At 40.3% G+C, this 21,896-nt stretch overlaps 1 protein-coding gene across 4 annotated transcripts in view; it reads left to right on the top strand.

Annotated features, from left to right (window-relative positions):
- The window catches only part of SBF2 (SET binding factor 2), a 244,048-nt gene that overhangs the window by 74,654 nt on the left and 147,498 nt on the right, over positions 1-21,896 (top strand). For all 4 annotated transcript variants that reach the window (XM_075188497.1, XM_075188498.1, XM_075188499.1 and 1 more), the window contains exon 3: positions 17,764-17,901. In XM_075188497.1, the coding sequence (XP_075044598.1) occupies positions 17,764-17,901 (138 nt within the window). The remainder of the gene's footprint in view (positions 1-17,763; positions 17,902-21,896) is intronic.

Below are 21,896 nucleotides of genomic sequence, written 5' to 3' on the forward strand. Positions count from 1 at the left end.
CTTTTCTATAAAAAGTATTTGAACACAAGGAAACACATTTTTGTTTGTAATCAGCCTTTTAACGTGCAAACCTTGGAACATAAGGAAGAAATTCTTTGATTTTCTTGTAAGGAAATTGTAACTCTTATCTATTCTGACTCTTTAATATATTCTGAGATTGTTCGCTCCTCCCAATCATATCTGTCCTTCAGTTTTCACTGTAGATTAGATTGGGACTTTTGGTTTGTATGTCAGTGAAGTTACAGTGGCCACAAGAGGCCAGTACAGAGTGCAAATCAGAAAATGGAGGCAGATAGTGCGTACCATTATATGATGGATTGCAAACGTTTCAGTGATGAGCAGCACAAGTGTTTGGGGTTAAGGGGTCGATAAACAGTCATAGGTTTTGTTTCTGATGTTTTGAAATTCGGTGCCTGTGACTTTGTATGAAACCGTTAATTTCAGTGCTAACCATGGAAATCGGACATAATGCTGTGTGCCATTACTTTCATAGCAAGAAAATAAAGAACAACCCAATGAAATTGCTGGGGATATTCATTAAAACCTCCGACACTCCTTGTGTAAAGCTGCAGCAGATTCTCAGTGGACCTGTGATCCTTCCTGATTTATCCAACAACAAAAGCCCCTTCTGTAAACCTCGCTGTGAGAGTGATTGACTGCTGGGCTTAGTAAATTTGCCACGTTTATATATTTTGTTGATATTGTGGGTTCATTCTACATGACGTACAAAGATGCCGTCTTGCTCGATAGCACTAGTATAAAATAAGATATAAATCTTACAGCTCATATGCATATTATTTACATGTTTGTGTATTCAAGACAACGAGCAGTAGAATACATCCCAGAGCACATAGACGGTGACTTAAAGGCAACCAATAAATCAGGAGGGACATATCGGTTATTAAGTTTCAAATGTGTGTTACATCGATGACACTGCCCCTCTGTGACAATCCATTCATCTGTCTATAGTGATTCTGTTACCTAGGAGATGGCCAATCAGCCGATCGCAATCCAAGTAATGTAAGATAGAGGATCTCCACCCTGTTCAGCAGCTTTTTAAAGCCAGCAAAGGGAGATTATTTATGTATATCTAAGTGTGTAGCTCACAGGTTTTGATAAGTGCTATTGGTTTACCTTTTCTTTAGGATACTTTGCATACTGTGTTTTCTATAATCGGAACTCACCACCGTTCATACATTTCCCAGAGACACTGTAACCTAACCTGTGTCGCACAGTCCTCTGCTTGTCACTGTTGCCATCTACACTCCATGTGAGTTGTATGAGGACACATCATGACCAGCTTGTGACGGATGAAAGCCAGACGTACCCTATACTGCCATGACCACGAGCCCCTCAGAAACCATCTTCCACAGATCGGCATCTCTGCTTGTCACTCACTTTCAGCAATCACACTGGTAATATAAACAGGGTCTCGGAGCTTTCTCTCCTAATGAGGATCACAGGAAGTGGTGGAATGTCGGAGTAGAACAATCTTGTGGTTTTGTCATGTGAGGAATGCGGCTGGTGGTTTGTCTCATGGCTGATCCCACGCTGTGGCACATTGGATTAGTGTTTCAGTGTCACTGATCTCCAGCTACCCCTGGTAATATTGCAGTAAGTCCCTTATGTACACACAGACATTTAATGACAGCGCCTGGAAAACTTAAAGGCAAACACTTTGTATTTAGTCCTTGTTGTTAATCGATCATTCATAGCACCTTCTGAAAGTCGTCCTATAGCACAGTGTACTGGTACTGAGCTTTAATACTAGATGCAATACTGAAATTGACACAGTGTGTCCACAAGTCCAAACCCTCACATTATTTTTTGTGCCATCATGGTCAGAGCACGCCTAGCAGTGTTTATATAAAGCATTAATCGCCCGGTGCTTAAACGCCTGTGTGTGCGAGCTCTAAAAATGTAATATTTGTTCTCCAAAATTTGACGACCGTTTTAGTGGTTACAGTGTATGCGGTGGAAATACACTGTAGCCACACAGGATCGACCCAATGACGGTCAGATCCTGCTGGGATCTGTAGTTCCCCAACAGCTGCAGGACCAAACGTTGCTTGCAATTAATCTAGGCTTAGGTTCTCGCATATAAGAAATTGAATACAATTTCAGTGCCTATCTATAGCTTTTTAATTTAGCAGCTGACAGTCGTTCTATTATTTATTATTATTATTATTATTATTATTATTATTATTATTATTATCATTTATTTGTTAGGCGCACACAGTACTAACAGTAGACTATACAGGGTGAAACCATACAGAACAATGAACATAAAGTACCAATACTTCAGAAACTCCGGCCAGTCATATGCCGTAGAGACGGAGCGGAAGAACAGGTATGGAGACAGGAGGGGAGGGGGCCCTGCTCATACGAGCTTACATCCTAAGGGAGGGTAAACAGACCAGGCACAAGAGGAGCCAGTTGAGGCAAGAGGAGAGAAGGGAGGATGAGCAAAAGAGAGGAGATGGGGGTTAAGTACATGGTTGGTAGGCTTTGAGGAAGAGGTGAGTTTTGAGTAGGAGAGAGACGTATGGAACAAGGGAGGTCGTTCCAGAGAAGGGGGGCTGCACGGGAAAAGTCCTGGATTCTGGAGTGGGAAGAAGTGATAAGAGTGGAGGAGAGACGGCGGTCGTTGGCCGAGCGCAGGGAGCGGGCAGGAGTGTGAATGGAGAGGAGGTTAGAGATATAAGGGGCAGTAGACTGGGAGAGAGCCTTGTAAGTGGTGGTGAGGAGTTTGAAAAAGATTCTGTAGGGGAAGAGGAGCCAGTGTAAGGCAAGGCAGAGAGGGGAGGCAGAGGAGGAACGGCGTGAGAGGAAGATGAATCTTGCAGCCGCATTGAGTATAGAGCGGAGGGGGGAGAGACGGGAGTGTTCTATAAAACCATTTATAGGTCACTTTAGAAATATCCATCCAGTTTAAGACGTTAAGGTGTCAGATTAGTCTACCTGCAATTTCTAGATGAATCAAAGTTTTAGTTTTTATATTATTCGCAGACATAATCAGTAACTCAAATGTTAATTCCTCAACAGTAAAATTGAATCATTAGTAGATTTCAGTAGAACAGCGCTTCCTAGTGGCCAAATTGTCGTGATAAATTGTTAGAAATGTTCCAAGCAATATCGGTGCATATCATTAATGGGAGTACCCTTATTTAGTCAGGAAAGTTTATATCTTCCCTTTATTACAGATTCTAAAATCTTTCATAGACCTCAAAAAAAACAATGTACAAAGTTTAGGTGTAAAACATATTAACAATATATTACCAACTCCCCACTTCTTTAAGACAGTGTCTCTATCGATTTGATATAGGATAAGAAGCTGAAATTTAAGTCTGTTAAACCTGCTCTGACCATATTCTGGTGTATGAACTTTGCAAAACTCACAGTGCCTTTCCACAGAGCAAGTCTGCAAGCTTGTCACTCCACCTCTGCTGACTCAATAGAGAAGCACCTCCCCCTAACATACAGACAGGCTGCAGGGAAGTGATAGAGCATGGTGGATGTATATAATTAAGCTTAAACACTCCGTTTACGGCACCCTGAAATAAATAGAGAGAAACTCCTGTTTTTGGTGAAAGCTAAAACACCCAAATCTTTAGGTAGGTGCAAAAATGAACAATACAGGAGTCAGATAAAGAAAAAAAATCTCAAACACCCGATTTCAAATAAGGTCTTGGATTTCTACTTTTACCCTCAAACAATTTTTTTAACCGTAAATAACTTGATGCAGTAATGTTGTTTCATGTAAACCGTTACTATAGACCATTTTACGAACTTAGTCTTTTAGTCGACTTATCAGATGCGAGTGAATTAGGTTTGGAATTATTTTTGTTTTTAATTACTTGTTATATTGTGTTCCTATAACTAATTGACTTACTCCTTGTGGAAAGTTCTCATCTGTTCCAGAAATGGGTATCTATCTCCAGCTCAAAAAAAATCAAGAAAATGCACATCTGTTAGTTGGAATTTGACGTGGATCGTCTCCAAACTGAGCGCAAGCTGAAGTATAAGCAGTTGTGGCGACTGGGATTTGATGTGTTGTAACACGAAAAGCGAATGTACATGTTCATCATCTTCTAATTTTAAAACATTTGTTAATTTTTTCATATTTGTCCGGGCTTCCAGTTGTTATCGTGTTAGGAGTCCTTTAATCACTTGCCACTCAGAAATGAATGCTGTTATTTCCTCCGCCTTGTACTGTTCCATATATGCATCTATAGCATTAATGTGTTTTTGTGATGATAGATTGATATGGACCTGCACACTGGGGCTTAAACCAGACCTCGCCTATAGGGGGCAGCGTTTGACAGTTTTATGTGACGTGCTGCAAACCTGGTTCTTTTATGTCCCGTTTTTTCCTCTGCGTCTGCAAACTTGCAATGCTGCATTTGCATTGCCCTGCACTTAATAAGGTCCTGTAGTAGTAGAACAATAAACATTAAGCTGCTGAAGGATAATGGGAAGGTTGCTCATCGATAAGTAGCGTTCTCATTAGTAGACTGTCTATGTGCCACCATCCTTGATAGGTGAAGTCCGTGAGGTTAGTTTATAGGAAGGGTATACTGTGGGCTAATCTTCTAGAACATAAGGATTACGATCATCAGGTTAATGCGCATACTTAAAGCGATACAAGTACTTGTTAAAATTCTGGACTGGCAAATTCCGAAATCCTACTTTTACAAGGATGAGGATTGGATAACCTGTGTTCTGCATTGTCTGATGCCTCTCAGTCAGCACATGGCGATGGTTACTGGTTATAACTACCTTGCATTGTACATTTTGTCCAAAGTACACGTGGCCTATGCACGTGCGGGTGGCTGTCACTCGCACCATCATCCGGGGCTTATTACTTTGTCCGTATGCAAGCTCGTGAGTCATGAAATCGTAAAATGACATTTAAAGGAATGTGTAAGCTTAAAAAACAGTCTGTGGGCATTCCTGTGTTGTAAACATCCAAAGAAATGTCACTGACAAACAAACAAAGAAATCTGTGATATAAATAAGAGTCCTTTGACTGGAGGCGAGTTTGGGGGGATTGGGCCTGGTGCGGATTATCTGTGTTTAATGCTTGCAGGAGGTATCGTCACATTGGAGAGGGGAAGGTCACGGAAAGATAGTAACTAGGTTTAAGTATTTTGTAAGGAAAGACTTTTAATACAGAACTCGCAGGACTGAAATGCTCGTTGCTCTACATGAATGAGCTTTATTTACCATACACAAATATATGGGAAATCTTTGTGTGCTTTTCATGCATGTGTATATATATCAGCAGGCAGACTGATGATTGTGATATAGCTCTGACGGACTCTCTGCATCCCGAAGAAGCGAAGATAAATCTAACTATGGTCTACATCAGTGTTGGCTAACCTGTGACACTCCAGGTGTTGTGAAACTACAAGCCCCAGCATGCTTTGCCAATATATAGCAGCTTATTGCTGGAAGGGTATGCTGGGACTTGTAGTTTCACAACACCTGGAGTGTCACAGGTTTGCTATCAGCCATGGATGTAGACCAGTGTTGGCTAACCTGTGACACTCCAGGTGTTGTGAAACTACAAGTCCCAGCATACCCTTCCAGCAATAAGCTGCTATATATTGGCAAAGCATGCTGGGACTTGTAGTTTCACAACACCTGGAGTGTCACAGGTTAGCCAACACTGGTCTACATCCATGGCTGATAGCAAAGAGATTTTTTTATTTTTTTTTTAAAGGAAAACAAAGTATTTAGCAAAAGTTGCAGGGGGGGTGTAAACAAGCCAATAAAGTAAAAATTTCAAGATTGCAAATCCAGCCTTTTCATACATTACCTCTTAAAGTGCACCTACCACCTGCACCCCGGAGGCGTACATTTCCATGGCTTGAGTTAACATTCACGGTAATGCAGCCTATCTGTAAAGTAGGAACTGGTGACATCATTGAGACATTAATGCTTTGTGGAAAATTGAAAAAGTATTAGAATCAGTTTATAAATGGCAAGAATTTTTATTGAAAGGATAATTCTACCCAAAATGTTAAAATTCAGTGTTTTGCTGGTGCTTGTGATTACCTGCAGTATTGCGTTGTACCCGATTCAGTTGGTCCTCAGATGCCCCCCCCCCCTCCCCCCCCTCCTTACCAGCCTACTGTGGCATGTAGGACTGTCTGTCTAGGGCAGCACGGTGGCAAAGTGGTTAGCGCTTCTGCCTCACAGCGCTGGGGTCATGAGTTCAATTCCCGACAATGGCCTTATCGGTGTGGAGTTTGTATGTTCTCCCCGTGTTTGCGTGGTTTTCCTCCGTTAATTGGCTGCTATAAAAGAAAAAAAATTGACCCTAGTTTCTCTCTCTATGTGTGTCTGTCTGTATGTTAGGGAATTTAGACTGTAAGCTCCAATGGGGCAGGGACTGATGTGAGTGAGTTCTCTGTACAGTGTTGCGGATTCAGTGGCGCTATATAAATAAATGATGATGTGAAGCAGGAGTGGAGACATTAATTGGACCCAGATTTAATTTAGATGCATTCGGATAAGTAACACTGACCTTCCATTTGTATGTGATAATCCTGCGGAATAACAGACTTGTTCTGGCCCTGATCCTGCATGTAGATTATTCTTATATCACATTTTTGCACCTTCCTGTGTTATAAACATGAACGGAGTAAGATATCCATGGTTTTCTTGATTTGTAGTACAAATTTTTGACCAGAAAATTAAATGAAGACCCGGTAACCTGATACTTATCCGTCAACGTCTGAAAAACGCATAAAAAAATAGGATGGTTTATATTGGGCTTATTCTTTCATTGTGTTCTAAAATTATAGAATTCAAAATGAACCCCTTGTGCGTTACTCACACTACCAACATATTACATTATTAAAATTGCAGTGCATGGGAACAGGTTTTCACTTGCGTTAGTTTTCATGCATTTTATCAGTTTTCCCAGCATGCACGTGTGAACGAACCATTAGTTTTGTTTGAGCTTATCAAGTATTTTGCAACTGTTCAAAATGTGACCACAAGGGGCACTGTTCTGTTGAAATTTATGAGCATCATTGTGGCCAAATGCAATGAGCCTTCTGGCTTCCCATGTATACTGCCAGTATCGGAATGTGGATTCAGAGGCTGGAATATTATGCAATCTGTAATATAAGCAGCGATTCCAGTCCTGAGACAGCCTTGTGAGGCTCAGTCTAAATTTCATATTTTTTTTAATTTTTTTGTTTTGTAATGGAAATTTAAACTCCCCTGGAATGTCCCATGTTAATGTCAGGGTAGACAGAACAGACCTGAGAAGTATGATCCATTGGTATTTAATGAAGGTTACTGACCTTTCTGAGTCCAGACACCAGGAATGGCCTCTAGTATGTACCGTTTAGGATTATAAGTTACATTCCAGAGACCTCTGCCATCTGTACGTCAGTAATATTGTTACAAGCCCCCCCATGTTAGACTCTTCCGTAGCACATTCATCAATAATTATGTTTCCATTCTGCTAAACTCTCCCTTCATATCTAAAGACTCCTAATAAATATTGTCACCTACAAGTTTCCTTCATCTTCCTGCAGCTGTAAGGCAGATATATGGGGGTTTGGTGGCCCTTCTACCAGGCAGGGAATTAACGCTGTAAACCCTAACACCACCCACTTGTTAGTAAACATGAGCTACACAAGGATTACAATCACTTTATTTCAATAGTTTGGTTTAAATGGTTATAGCTGCTGATTTCCAATTCCCATTACTGGTTCCCTGCAGAATCTCATCTGACAAGAGCAGGATTTGTACGAACCGACTTGAATTGTTACTTAACAGGAGCAGTGAGAGCTGAATCAGATTTTATTGTCAATTGATGTGATAAATCGTTATGGAAAAAGTGTTATATTGTCATCAAAACTTCTTTGTGCCGAAACCAAAGTGTTTTCTAAACAGATGTATGAAGCTTTCAGACGAATAATAAACTAAAAGCAAAACAAATTCGTAAATACAGTCAGTAGAAATGAAGGCATGTCTAAGCAAGATGAGTGATTTATTAATGTCTAGAACACTTTGTGTGTATTATGCCCTATGCACTATATAACCAAGTGTGTGCTTTCTGTAACGTTGTGTCTGGTATTATGTTCCTGCAGAATCGCGGCAGATAAAGGTGAGCTAGAGGCTGGCAGCACCTTGTCTAATAACCGTTCTTCAAGGTCTTATGTGGAATGTGGTTACAGGTGGAACCAGCCAGAGATGTCTGAGCTATAAACATTATGACAAAGATAGAAATCGATAGTCTTTATGTGATGCTCTGTACGAGTTTGGCTTCTGCTCCTTAAACCAGCAGATCCGGTAAATTAGAACAAGTGTCTACTGGTTACTCTCAGAGTTCTGGAGTCTTCTTAACTGAATGAGAGACACGGAGGGTCGGATTGGCCAGCACTGTACGTATCTTGACACATTGCTTCAAACATAAAAGCAACAGTACTATAGATCGCACTTGCCAACATTTCCACATTGGCTTCAGGGAGATCCCGGGGGAGGAGGTCATGCGGGGGCGGGGCTTGACGAATCGCATCATTTTGGCACCACCCCCTAAACAATTGTCACAATTTTGGACAATTACAACAGGAGGTGGGGCTAAGAGGACACAATATTTGTATAATTAAGCCCCACCACCGCCACTTATCTATTGTGGGGCGAGAACCGGGAGGCTGTCCTGCTCTCACAGGAGCCCCTCCCAGAAATGCGGGAGTCTCCCGGACATTCCGGGAGAGTAGGCAACTATGCGTTATAGAAAAGCAGCTAATGAATCTCTAGAGACTGAAGTGTCTCTTACGTTTCTGTCTCCATTACTGAAGTCATGTTGTCTTACCTGTCAGTCATTGATTAAATCTTGGTCTCCATAAAAATGGCCACCTCCATGGGCATCAATACATGGACATAGGACACAATTTCTGAACTGTGTCATCATGCCACAGATGGTGAAGCCAACCACGTCTTGTACTGGCTCAGCATCAGGGAGAATGCCAGACTCTTCAGGGAGTGATGGAGATCACCCCTATTTCAGGGAGTCTCCCTGACATTCAGGGAGAGTTCCCAAGTATGGTGTAGATCCATCACATGATTTCTAAGGTGCTTTAGCACATTTTTACCACTTTTTTTAGTGCAACCGCCCCCGTTTGCGCTGCCTGGCCTTCAGGCTGCATGGGGGAATTTTTACAATATCCTGGGCACTAGGTTGGGCTAATTATTACACGTCTTGTTTGGGGAACAAAAGCAACGATCGCAGGCTTTCAATTTAGAAAAACAAAAAAAACAGTATTACTTCAAATATTCCAAATCCATCACCAGTTGTCCTTCTGTCTGACATTATTTTGGAAAGGTCCCTCTGATACAATGCTGAATTCATAGAGGCAACCAAGAGGCGTTGGTTTGTCCCTGTGACCTAAATACAGTGTTATCAGGTATCCAAATCCTGTGAAAATATTCTTATACAAGTTCCCCTGCACCTATACACAGTAAGCAGCCATTATTTTGGAGTTATGTGCAGGTTAATAGTAAATTGATGGATACATTCTGAAATCTATCTTCAGCCCACAGAATGGGTCTCGTTGTGTTTATACATGCAAAAACGGCAACTACTGTAATGAAAACATTTCTCATTTTTGCTCGCACTTGTACGTGGAAGCGTCACCCCGCGTCCTATGCGACTAATTGGATCTGCCACATCATTCATGCCGTTTAACCTCTAATCGCGCAGTACTGCGGCAATAAACACGATGGAGTACTTATCGGGGCATCATCATCCACAGTTAAAGGGCCGTATGTCAACTACAACAGATCTCTACACTTGAAGCTCATTAATTCTTCCTTAAACATATGGATTTTTGCTTTAAAATAGCTGGAAATCCAAAGTTTGCTTACACTATTACATAAAATATGATTGTTCTGTTGGTCATCCTGCTGTAACTCTGCAGTTGTTTGGATGGATGGATGGATGTTGCTGTCTTATAGACCGAGTGAGGAATTTGTGTGTCACACAGGGCAGTAAAGGAATCTGTTGGGTTGTATTTGCCAGTGGAGCTGTGTAATGATTTCTATATCGGCTGCTGCAAAATCCCAGATTTCCTGTCCTGCTTTTTGTCTGTTTAAGACACTGGCATCCTTTGTAAATCTTCAGGGAAGAAAAACTAACGTTCTCACTGTACAACAAAATAAAACCACAGGCCAAGCTTTTCTTTTTAATGATAAACAACATTTTTGCTGCATTTCTCTCCAGTCTGATTGTCTGTATGTATAAGATATATGCACAGTAAATGTTGCCACCTGGAATACATTGGATTAGTGCTATGATGGTCTCATTGCATTGATTCCCTGACATCCCTGGAATTGAAACCCAATTTGTGCATCTCGCTAATCTAAATCGACGACTTATTCTTGGATGTAAATGTAAGAGTTTGCTGAATCGTTATCATAATGTGACTTTCTAGGAATGAATCTGTTTTTGTTTTTTTTAGTTGCTGTAATGCAATTAGTAGCACTTCTGCAATTCAGAATATGCCAATAATTGCTATTTTTATTATTTATTCATTAAGTGGTGATCCCCTATCTTCCATCTTACATACATAGACTTATTAAGGCCTATTAGGGTAAGTTATGTCCATATAGTTTTATCCTTCATTGTTAATCCTTCCTCAGTCTCTCGTCATTCCAACCGTATCGCTCCACCAGTAGCAGTGCAGAAACGTCAGTCACCAATGGCTGCTTTGTGATTGGTGCCTTATAAAGCCGCTGCCTTTCAGTAGCCACACCCATATTCCCCACCTCCAGCTACAATTATTATTCCGCTATCTTATGTATCCTGCATTCTACGGAACGCTTAGATTGTCAGCTCATTAGAACAGGGCATCCTTACGTTCTGTTTCATTGTTATGTGTTATGTTATATATCTCATGATTCCCTCAATGTACAGAGCCACGCAATATGTACTTAATAATAAAGAACAGGAATAATACTGTTTGCTGTCTCTTCATATGTATTAAAGATAATTAGAGATTACAACATGCTGCATCTTCATTGTTTCAGCAATATTAATATGGGAATTTACGGTTTTTATTTTTTCTGTGTTCATTTGAATCGGTCCACATGGGTAACAAAGCAGCGGATCCACAATGTATGGACAAGATCAGTTCATTTACAGGTTAACGTGTTTGTGCAAATTTACCCCATCAAAACCTGATCATAAAAAAAATAGGATGAAATTCCATTTTATGCACCAGCGGTTAGGTTTGCCCAAACATCCGCTCGCTGGACAGCAATGAACAATAAGTAGTTTACATAGAAGGTGTAGTATAACTCGTCTTATAAATGCACAAGTACTAAATCCCAACACTGAACCTTTGGTATAGGATGCATGATGAACATAATACATTGTTTGGTGTTACCCCGACTTACTATAGCTTTTTTTTCAATACAAGCTTTTCCTTCCCACTCGATTACAAACACACTGAAGTCGTATCCGTATTCCCCAATGGTATGTAATACAGGAGACAAGGTATGATGTCAGTCAGTTAAGCTGCTGTTACATCACTGATCCACCAAACCACACAGTGCATTTAGACAGAAATGGCATTCATCCTCTGTTCAGATAGACATGTTGTCCTACTACAGATGTCTGACGTTTATAAACACGGCGCTAATTTTAATTACATTATTCAGCTCAAACAAAGTTTTTGGTAATATAGTGCTCGAGTAATCTCCTGTAACTTTATGACATAATACATTTGTGTGGTGAATGATAAAATCGCTTTGTAGAGCCATGTAGGCGAGTTACTTCTCATTTTGGAATAACCCAGACACGTGACTCTACCAGAGCTTCTGTATTGCACGTCTTCTGGTTACGTGTGGGAGAGCACGGAGCATGTATCCAAATCCGTGCCCAGTGCTGAATACTGCCAAACTCTGTGTAATGCGGTTCAGCAAATCCTCTCTCGGACACAAAACGGCCTCAGTCATCTTATAAAGCATCATTTTAACCTTTGTACTGTTAGCTGTAAAGAGACTGTAATGATTGCACGTAGACCAGTGGTAGGCAACCTCTGGCTCTCAGACTGCTGTAGAACTACAACTCCCAGCATGCCTACGCCTGCCCTCCACTGATATAAAGTCATAAATATTTTGGCTAGTCTCCATGACTTTCACTCAGAATGTTTGCAGCAATTGTAAAAAAAAATATTTTTAGACTTGACACACAATTACCATTTCTTACAATTATGATTTCTGCTGTTTGTATAAACCCTGGTACTCAATGCCGAACAGTCTGTCTTGGAGAATCATGAATTTGGTGTGTTAGAACTGGATTTTTATTAATACACCTTATTGTTTTAAATATCTTACATTAAGTACATCTTTGGCTTCCTGTCCTGCTGAAGTAAAGGGTCCAGTTGAAAATTTGATCTGAACCAATTAGATTGTCCAATTGAAGCTTAGGTTGTACACCAGATTATCGTGCCAAACACATGATAAATGATTTAGTTCAGATATCACATTAGAGTGTACGTTCCAAGGATCATGTTTTATCGCTCCAAAGCACATCGGGTGTAAGGACAGTGTCTGACGTGTTCTATGAACCTGCAAATTTTCTAATCAGAAGGACACAGCATTCTAAAGCATATGATCTTCAGTCAGCACAGTGTCACTGTGAACGAGATGCGGTGTTACGCTGCCACAATATAGCGATTCCCATGACTGCGTTCTAATAGCGGAATCTCCTCAGTGTGACAAAAGAACAGCGATATCCCTGTTCACTGTTATGTTACGCTGAATAAACGTATCAGCGCTTTAGGTATTTGTAGCGTTCTAAAATGCCCTTCTTGACCATGTCGTAAGGCAGTGCTATGGTAATAGGTTTCCATCACAAATCCTTTTTTCATATTCACATTTTTCATATTCCTATATTCCGACATATATATATATATATATATATATATATATATATATATATATATATATATATATATATATATATATATATATATATATATATATGCACTAATCACACAGGGCACTGCTGCTAGTTAAACATCCGCACGATGGGCTGTCAGGACCTGATTTATGGAGATTAATTTCTAGTAGACATCATTTCCAGAATTTCAGGCATTTGGAGTCCTCTAGCATTTTCACTTGTGCTTACTGGATCCTCGTCTCACTCCGCTCCTCTCATTCCGCTTGGCCAGTTTGCAATAAGCTGAATGGGTGTTAAAGCTCATCCCACCTGATTTGGCAAGTTCATGGGAATGGGGGAGGACAGGTGCTGGCATCATCAGCTCCTCTAAGGCTTATATCAGACACGGAGAGCAGAGTGCCCTGTAAGACCGTTTGAGCCACCCGGGACCCTGCAGGTGTGATAATGCTGAGGGGAGATCAATATTGTTCTCATTTTATCGTATTGACCTAAACAGGAAGTGTGTATTTTTTGGGTAGAGTTATCCTTTAATTCCAGAGCTGGACAAACCCCTTGTACAACTAGCTATGGTGCACGAATGTGTGTACTCATGGAAACTGACTATCGGGAGAGATTTCTGTTCTACGTACACCTGTTCACTTGCTCTGGAGCAACTCGGTTTGTCTAACTGGCTCCTGAATTTTATTTCCTAGTCGTTGAGGAAAAGACAAGTATAAGCCTTTTAGTCTACAATTCAATTTGGCGTTTACATTTCTGTGAGTTGCATATGGCTCACATTATTAATATTTTGTAATTCAGTTTTGTGCTGTTTAGCTATGTTGACTTTTAAAATCCCAGAATTCTTTTCTGGTTGGGAAGGGAGGACCGAGTGTCCGTAACCATTTGTTTAAGGAATGGGTCTCGGCCTATTTCTACGTCCTGTTCCGTGTCGTTTGACATTGAAGGCTTTTTTAGGACACATTGGCGTGCAAACACATTCTCATCTTGGCCTCTGTAAGAGGGATTCTGGCACTTTATGTAATTTTTCTCTTTTCCTGATGGAATGTTGGCGATTATACTCTTTCAATGATTCTCGTATGGATCATAAAACCTTTTGGGCAGCTGTGAATTTCATCAGAAAGATGAAGCCCCCGGGAATTAGAAAATGAAGAGTTGTAGTAAAGTCCAACGAGCTTATTGATAAACACGTCCCAGTAACCCCTTCAATGTCATGGAATCCTGGAAACCAAACTCTACACTGGAGCGAGGAGGTTTGGCGCTAACCACATCCAATAAACACACTTTCAGTGTAAAGGATGTTCTTTGGATCTACCTCAAGTGACTTATGATCTACAGCTCCTGGTAATTTGTCTTCTACATTCAGAATATTCCACAGTTTAAGATGCAGTTAAAGATTCCTGATCTCACTTTTTATGACACATCTGGCTGAGGTCTGAGCACTTTGTTGTATTCAGTCTTCTATACTTTATCTTCCCAGTTTATTGTTCATTGGTTGGATCACCGGGATGCTGAGTATTGCAAGAGATGTGTACTGTAGCAGTGAGCTGTCCATCCCCATGATTATGTTTAGAGGTGAGATTTATATAGTGGAAGGAGCTGGGTCCCCAGCAGCACAGATTATATCAGGAGATGAGCGATGTGTTAGTGAGGACAGGGCTGCATGTGACAGGGGCAGTGACATGATGTGAGGAGGAGAATGGAGGCAGCAGGAAGCCACCGACTGAGAGTTATATAGTGGAATGAGCAGGATCCCCAGCAGCACAGAGTATATCAGGAGATGAGTGATGTGTTAGTGAGGACAGGGCTGCATGTGACAGGGGCAGTGACATGATGTGAGGAGGGGAATGGAGGCAGCAGGAAGTCACAGACTCAGTTATACACTCAGGGCCATTTCATTGGGTACAAGGGATGTACATGATCAACAACAATGCTCAGTTGGTAATAAGGGGCCTGATGTGTGCCAAGAAAATATTCCTAAATCATTCCACCACCACCAGCTTGTACCGTTGACAGAAGGCAGGATGGTCAATGGATTCATGTTGTTTACTCCAAATTCTGCATGTTGCAGCAGAAATCAGACTTTGTCAGATCAGGCGACATTTTCCCCATCTTCAACTGTCCAGATTGTAAAGATTTAAAAGAAACTTAGATTTAAGTTGATTTTTTTTTTTTTTTTTTTAGTTAGGTTGCTATCGGTACATACAGATATAAAGGGGTGTTTGCAAGACTAGTCTGCACTAATTTTATAGATCTGTATGGCTGTAATAACAGTGTGACATACACATGGGATGTCTATTGATATTCCTTTACTGTATTGCCGGGGGGGAAATCATTTACAGTGAGTCTTCAGGTTTGTTTAGCCATTTACATTGTATTTACATAACTGGGCTGCTCTGCTCCAAACAAAAATCTCAAATATTTTGCAAAGAAATGCAAAACCCATTATTGCTGTTCAACTTCAAACTTGCAACTTCAAAGCAGAATGTGCCTGTGGTCGGAATACCCGTCCTGCCAGCTCTGAATGTTCCCATCCACAGACTTTCTTTATAGACAGCGAATCTGCAGTTCCCTTTATACAATAAATCCCCGGTATCAAGATTTAGCTGTTACAAAATTGTACTACTTGTCAACTATTAATCCGTTTAATTACTTATAGTTCAGCAATTTACTGAAGGACAGCAGATGAAAGCGGAGTGAATTTACTTAAAGGGATTCCAGAGTGTAATTGGTTAGACATTTTAGAATTCACTTCTCTCCAAAGAATTAAGAGTTATCACAATGATTTTCAGAGGACACAGTTTCCTGCTCGGTGTATTGTAGCGTTTTCCAGGCTGGCGAGATAAAGGTTTATATTTGCTTGGATCACTTAACGCCTGTAGGCTGCTCCTGTTTTCGGGTGGGAGTAAGCATGAAAGTTAGGATTAAATCGGGGGAATTCTTGGCTTCCAATTGGCACCCAAGTTGGGATAAAGTGGAATTTAAATTGATCCCATTGCCTGCTCGAATAGCCATTGTGCAGGCCGGTGATGGACACCCTGGTAAACTTCAAATGGACCTTTCATTGCCCTTAAACTAAGAAAGAAGTCAAAACAATAAATTGAATCAAAGACAGACACCTGTCTGTAATATATATCAGCAGACAAACAAGTGTTACGTGCTATAACAAAGAAACAGGAAGTAGCTGGGGGCCACAGGGGAAGGCTTAGGGGCCACACTCAGCCCTAGGGCCGTCTATTGCCTGTCACTGGTGTAGACAGAACCAATATTTGATAATGCATGTGAATGAATTCACTAATAATCAGCAACATTGTAACTACTTACTATATCGCCATTTATGGCGGTTGAATTGTGGTAAGACAATCCAACAGCGGGGCGTCACGTTGTAAGACACGTAAATTGTGTGCGTTACAAGAGATGATTGAAACTTAAAGGCAGAGCTGACATTAATATTCACTGTTAATTCAATTAGCCTGGGATTAGTTTGTGGCATCTTCCATCGACCTTCAGGGATCACAGAGAATGTATAAAAATCCAATCCGAGTCAAAGCAAAAATGATCATCTTCGATCCTGTTAGTATGTATTAAAGAGAACCCCACACAGACAGGGAGACAGCGGTCACTCATCTACTGGCTTTTTCGGGCATACTGGAAACTGATCTGTTGGAGACTGCGCAAGTGGTAATATCAGACTATTTTAATTCTTGGGGTATTAACGTGAGTGTAGCGCTTGTGACAGTGTTGGGGTGTGGTGGAATGTGTAGGGTCGTCCATACAATAAGATTGGAGAACTACGGTCTGCACAGCTATGAACTGTAGCGTTCTACCCATGAGGAGAACAAAACCCTTTCTGTTCCAGGGTTTGACCTCACAGGACTGGCTGAGTCAGCAGTTCAGACACAGGCGGCCTACATTTCATTTGACAAATTGGTTTTTATCTTGATTTGAAAGCTTATTTTGCTTGAGAGCGCGGATTGAAGTTCAGAAATAAACCAAGGATGAAACAAGCTTAGCGTATTCTTAGAAGGAAAAGTTTTCTGCTTGGTACCAACAGGGGTCTTAGTGCAGAGATGAAAACTCTTCTCCTGGTAGCGTAGGGATGTGAGGCTATGGTCGCACCCATGCATGAAGACTGCATCTTGTTCTGTCTGCTAGCCTAAAATGTTCCATCAGATGCAAGTCCACGTATATAAACTACATACGGGGCACAGACCTTCGTTTATCTGTTGTCATGTCCAAGGGTAACGGAAAATAAACATTAATAATGGATAAATGGAAATGGCTGTTTTAGATGTTCGACAAAAATGTAGTACTTAATAATATTGATAGTCACATTACAGTAGTGTCTGTTGTCAGTAGCTGTCATGTGTTATTGAGTTCTTTTAAGAATAATTCTCAAGCAGTTTGTCGGGATAAATTTTGTTTCTGACATACTGGGCTGAATGTGTCACAGCGATTTAGGGATGATACATTAAAAAAGGTTTACATAAAATACAATATATAGGGGGAATATGTCAATAGATCATTGCTGAATATGAAAATAATAAAGAGAGTTTTTTAAATTATAGGTGGTACACACCATTTGTAATGCTTTTTATTCAGTCTTTCTACATTTGTAGTGTTTACTATCCTGTCTCTACATTGATTTACAGTGTTTGCTGTTCTATCTTGAAGTCGATTTGGAGTGCTTACTATTGTGCTATGTGTGTGTGATATAGATATATATATTATATATACACACACATATGTGTGTATTACTTATATTATACGTTACCTGTATTTGCATTCTTTACTATTTTAACGTTGGATCTGATTACATTTTATTTTGTCTTTAGTTTTGTCAGCCTGGAGGATGGCAGCTTTCTCGAGAGAGGAAACCGCCCACGTTCTTTGTCGTAGTTTTGACGGACATCGACTCGGACCGCCACTACTGTGCGTGTTTGACATTTCACGAGGCGGAAATCAACCTGCAGGTAAAATACATTTTTTATTTGTTATACACTTTTTAATCTCATTTAAGTGGTGCAAATGTTTATAAACTTTTACTGGTTATTTAAATGTTGCTACACTGTTATTTTCTTTGTGAAAAAAAATATTGTGCTCCCCACTTAAATTGCTGATGTAACACTGCCCTCCTTAGAGAAACCCTGGAATTGGTACCGGAATTGAGATATCTGGGGGTTTGGCTTCACTTCAAACTCTCCTTTGCGGATACCTGGAGGATTTGTTAAATATACTGAGGCAGAGACTAGGTCTTTTCTTCAAGTTAAACCACCTACTAACTACAGAGCCCAAGAGCCGGCTAATTCAGTCCACGTTCCCTCCACTATGTACAGTCAATGTGCTGTTTCATACCTCGGTAGATTGGACCAAGTGCTTGGTCACCGTTCTCCCATCACTGCTATGTGTGGTCGTAGGCTCGCCCTCCCTACGGATATAATAAAAAAGCATCTCAGGACATAGAGAGCTATCGCTGGCAAGCTCCTGCAGTGTATTGGTTGTCTGTCTCCCAGTTTACCCAGAACCTGTGTCCCCAGAAGCTCTTCTCGGAATTCTGCAAAAATACCCAACGCGTTTTGGGAGATTTGCCATAGAATTCTACTGTTACTCTGAAATGTGCTACATAAATCACTGAAACTGAATCTACTGTTAGTATCGCTGTGTAATAGCTTACATTATAAAAGTCTGCAACTGCTTTAACCGATCATAACATATCCAACGCCCCTTGCACAACCTCCCTGCTTGTCCCATCCTTCTCCTTTCTTACAACAGTTCATAAGTTGTCTATTGAGTCACCTAAATGCCTAATATCTATTTCCCTAAATGTCACCCTCTCCCACTTACCTGTTCACGATATACTTTCATCATCTTACTTCTCTCCTAGTATTATCTCACTTCCAGACCTCCTTCTTCCTGACACGTCTCCCCATAGTACTCCTGGATTCCTTTTAAATAGATTTTATTGGTCGCTTCACTTGTAGCATTCACTTATCTTCTCCTTGGACTATAATGTCTTTTACGTTACAGGAATACTAAGGCACGTCTGTTGTATTTAGGAGTTCTAGTAACTTGTACTATTGTACTGACTGACAATATTAATGTATTGTTATTTGTACTTGACTTAATGCAGTTCATCCTTGTAAATGAGCCTGCTCGCTGGATGTATAAATAGTTTGATTGATTTTCATGTCTTTGTGCAGAGATTCTTACAGACAACAAACTGCACTTTCCGTTACAGGTGCGATTTCCTGAAAACTTAATGATTAAGAACCTGCAAAGCGAAAATACAAGTATCTTCTATAAAATCAATTAAGGTCACTCAGATATATACAGTGGCTCTGTGCTGAATAGTATGAAATAAACTAGTGTTTATGTCTGTGTCTCTCCTCTGTAGGAGGGAGGCAGATGCTTCTCTATCGGAGCAGACACTGAGGAGCTGACAGTCTTGCCTGCAGAAGTGCACTGTGTGGATTGGTTGATTCAAACACAGGGACAGAGCCTGTAATGTCACAACAGTTCGAATCAATACAGTTTTAGTTTTTTGATCTCTGTCCAATCCCGTCAGGACACTGTGCTAAAGCTATGGCGATATTGTAGGGGTTTAGTGGTTGTCTAATTTTGTTGGATGGTTCAGATACTGAGCTTCTATCAGTGTGAAATTGTGGAGTGCAAAAAACATATCAATAAATACACTGTCAACATCTGAAGCTCTGCCACACTATGGATGATATAGATTTTAATATTTGCTGATGAGTTGCGAGGTATGGGATTATCACTATTTTGGATGGGTGAATGCGTCGCTGTGAGTGGTCTTAACAGGAAATAAATTGTAGCAAAGTGTCCTTTTCACTGGTCCTTTAAGCAGCTGTTCCTTCAATAGATGGATTTCTTCATCGAGTAAAAAACTAAATGCAATATTTCTATTTTTCTTCTGAATTCCTTACTACCAGATTCATTGTATATTGTGCCCTGAGCTTAGAAATCTATTTTTGCTAACTAATTTATTCTAAACTTGGATCTGCCACAAAACCAATGTTATTCTCTTTTGTAAGTTACACCCGAATTCTAAACTTGTCAAGTTTGACACCAATACACTTTAGACATTTATTTTTATACTTGTTTAAAAATAAATCTGGAACTAGATTATGTTAATATTGTTTTTCCCTGTCCCATGCGAAATGAGGTCATGAATTTGTGTCTCTGCTAGTTCATTTGGAAATCTTATCAGAAGTCTCGTTAGAACTCCCATCCAAATAATTACTATGTTACTGTCGATTTGGGCCCAGAATCTTGTTACTTTTTTCCTTGTGATTAACACATCTTTTTTGTGAAACTACATCTAAGTCATTTCTTGGCTGTTCTTTCCTTGTCACATATGTCTAATGCTAATCCTTTAATAAGTGGTTTAGAGTGCATGTATACACAGTGAAATTAATCCTCCCCCTCACGAATATATATAAGATATGAGGGATTTGGTGCAAGATTGAGGTCACAGGGCTGGAATGCCATTCACCGTCCAGTTTTAAATTAACACGTACGATGCACGGTTAGACCTTTTAGCAGCTATAAACGATTTCTTTGTGACAGATCCTAACGAAACATAAAGCTAGATGGGATTGTTGCTTTCGTGTGTTCCGTTTGTGAACAATAAATTAATTACTTTATTGGAGTTTTGAGTTTCTTTGGGTATCATTTATTTTTCCATCATAGACCTGAGTTTATAGGCGGTCTTATCTTCTTGCTTGAGAATAGGTTAGGATAGGACAGTCATTGAGAACCTGACAGCTGTCAATCACTAATTAACCCGGTGCTGGATGAGGAGACTTTTAAGATCCCACACAGTCATGCGTTCTTTACCAATATTCTGAAGTGAAGCCTTTTAAGTCAGAATTAATAAACATAATTTAAATATTTCTTCTAATGCTTTCCTGATCAGGTCTGCGTGTTTTCTAATATTGTTTATTAAGTCTTTATAACCTTCTAATCTTATTGTTGACCCACGGTCCCAGTAGACTTCAGATGCCCAAGTTTACATAATCCAACAGCTGTCTTTGATTCCCAAGTGCTCGCTCGATGTGAATAATTTTGGAATAACCCATATTAGTTAAGTCTTCTGTATTTAATCTTATTTGGATTCTAAAATATTTTTTTTTGCACAGAATTACGAGCAGGCTGTTTAGCTGCGGTCCAAAAGACAGGATCTGATCTCTTTATTGGCAAAGACTTAGATTTATCAGACCCCCTGCTGCTTAGGTTCTTCTACTCTTCTCTTCTTAAAGAAGAACAGTCCTTAAATTCTTTAAAGTTTCAATGTATGGTTAAGGATAAACTTATCATAGTGGCTGTTTTCTGAATAACGTTTTCTTGTGTTTACTTTTATACTCTTTGAAAGATAACTTTTGTTCCCCATTTTCGGTGAAGATGAACGAGTGACTATAAGAGAGAAAATGCATAGTGATCTTGGATGTACCGTTTCCCACATCCGCAGACTTCCCCATTCGCTCTAATGGTCCCACGCCGCGCTTCTCTCCACTTACCGCCTAGCCCAGTGAGCTAACCATTCAAATGAACGACTCCTGCTAGGCCTATTTGATGGAGACAGTGGGGTAAGCATATAGAGGAGTGCGGCAAGGGAACATTTGGGATTGGGAAACCTATGGATCTGGTGAGCAATGCACCCGAGGTACGTATATATTTTAACGCTCTATAATAACTCCTTCAACTTATAGTTTGGGTGGAGTTATTCTTTGGTCTTTTAAATGAAGCTGCTTTTGTTGTTTTCAGCACATTAAGATGTGTCCGAGCTTTTGAGAATGAGTGATATAAAATCTGAGCGCTTTAAATGATCCCTACTTGGTGTGTAGTATGTACCAGGGTCAGCCTGAGCTGAGCATCTGGGTGAGAGGTACTGTGAGATGACAGCAGGACCCCTGCACAAAGTGATTCCATATCAACAGTGAGCACAACG

The sequence above is a fragment of the Mixophyes fleayi genome, chromosome 10 (assembly GCF_038048845.1).
Source record: "Mixophyes fleayi isolate aMixFle1 chromosome 10, aMixFle1.hap1, whole genome shotgun sequence".
NCBI classification, from domain to species: domain Eukaryota; kingdom Metazoa; phylum Chordata; class Amphibia; order Anura; family Limnodynastidae; genus Mixophyes; species Mixophyes fleayi.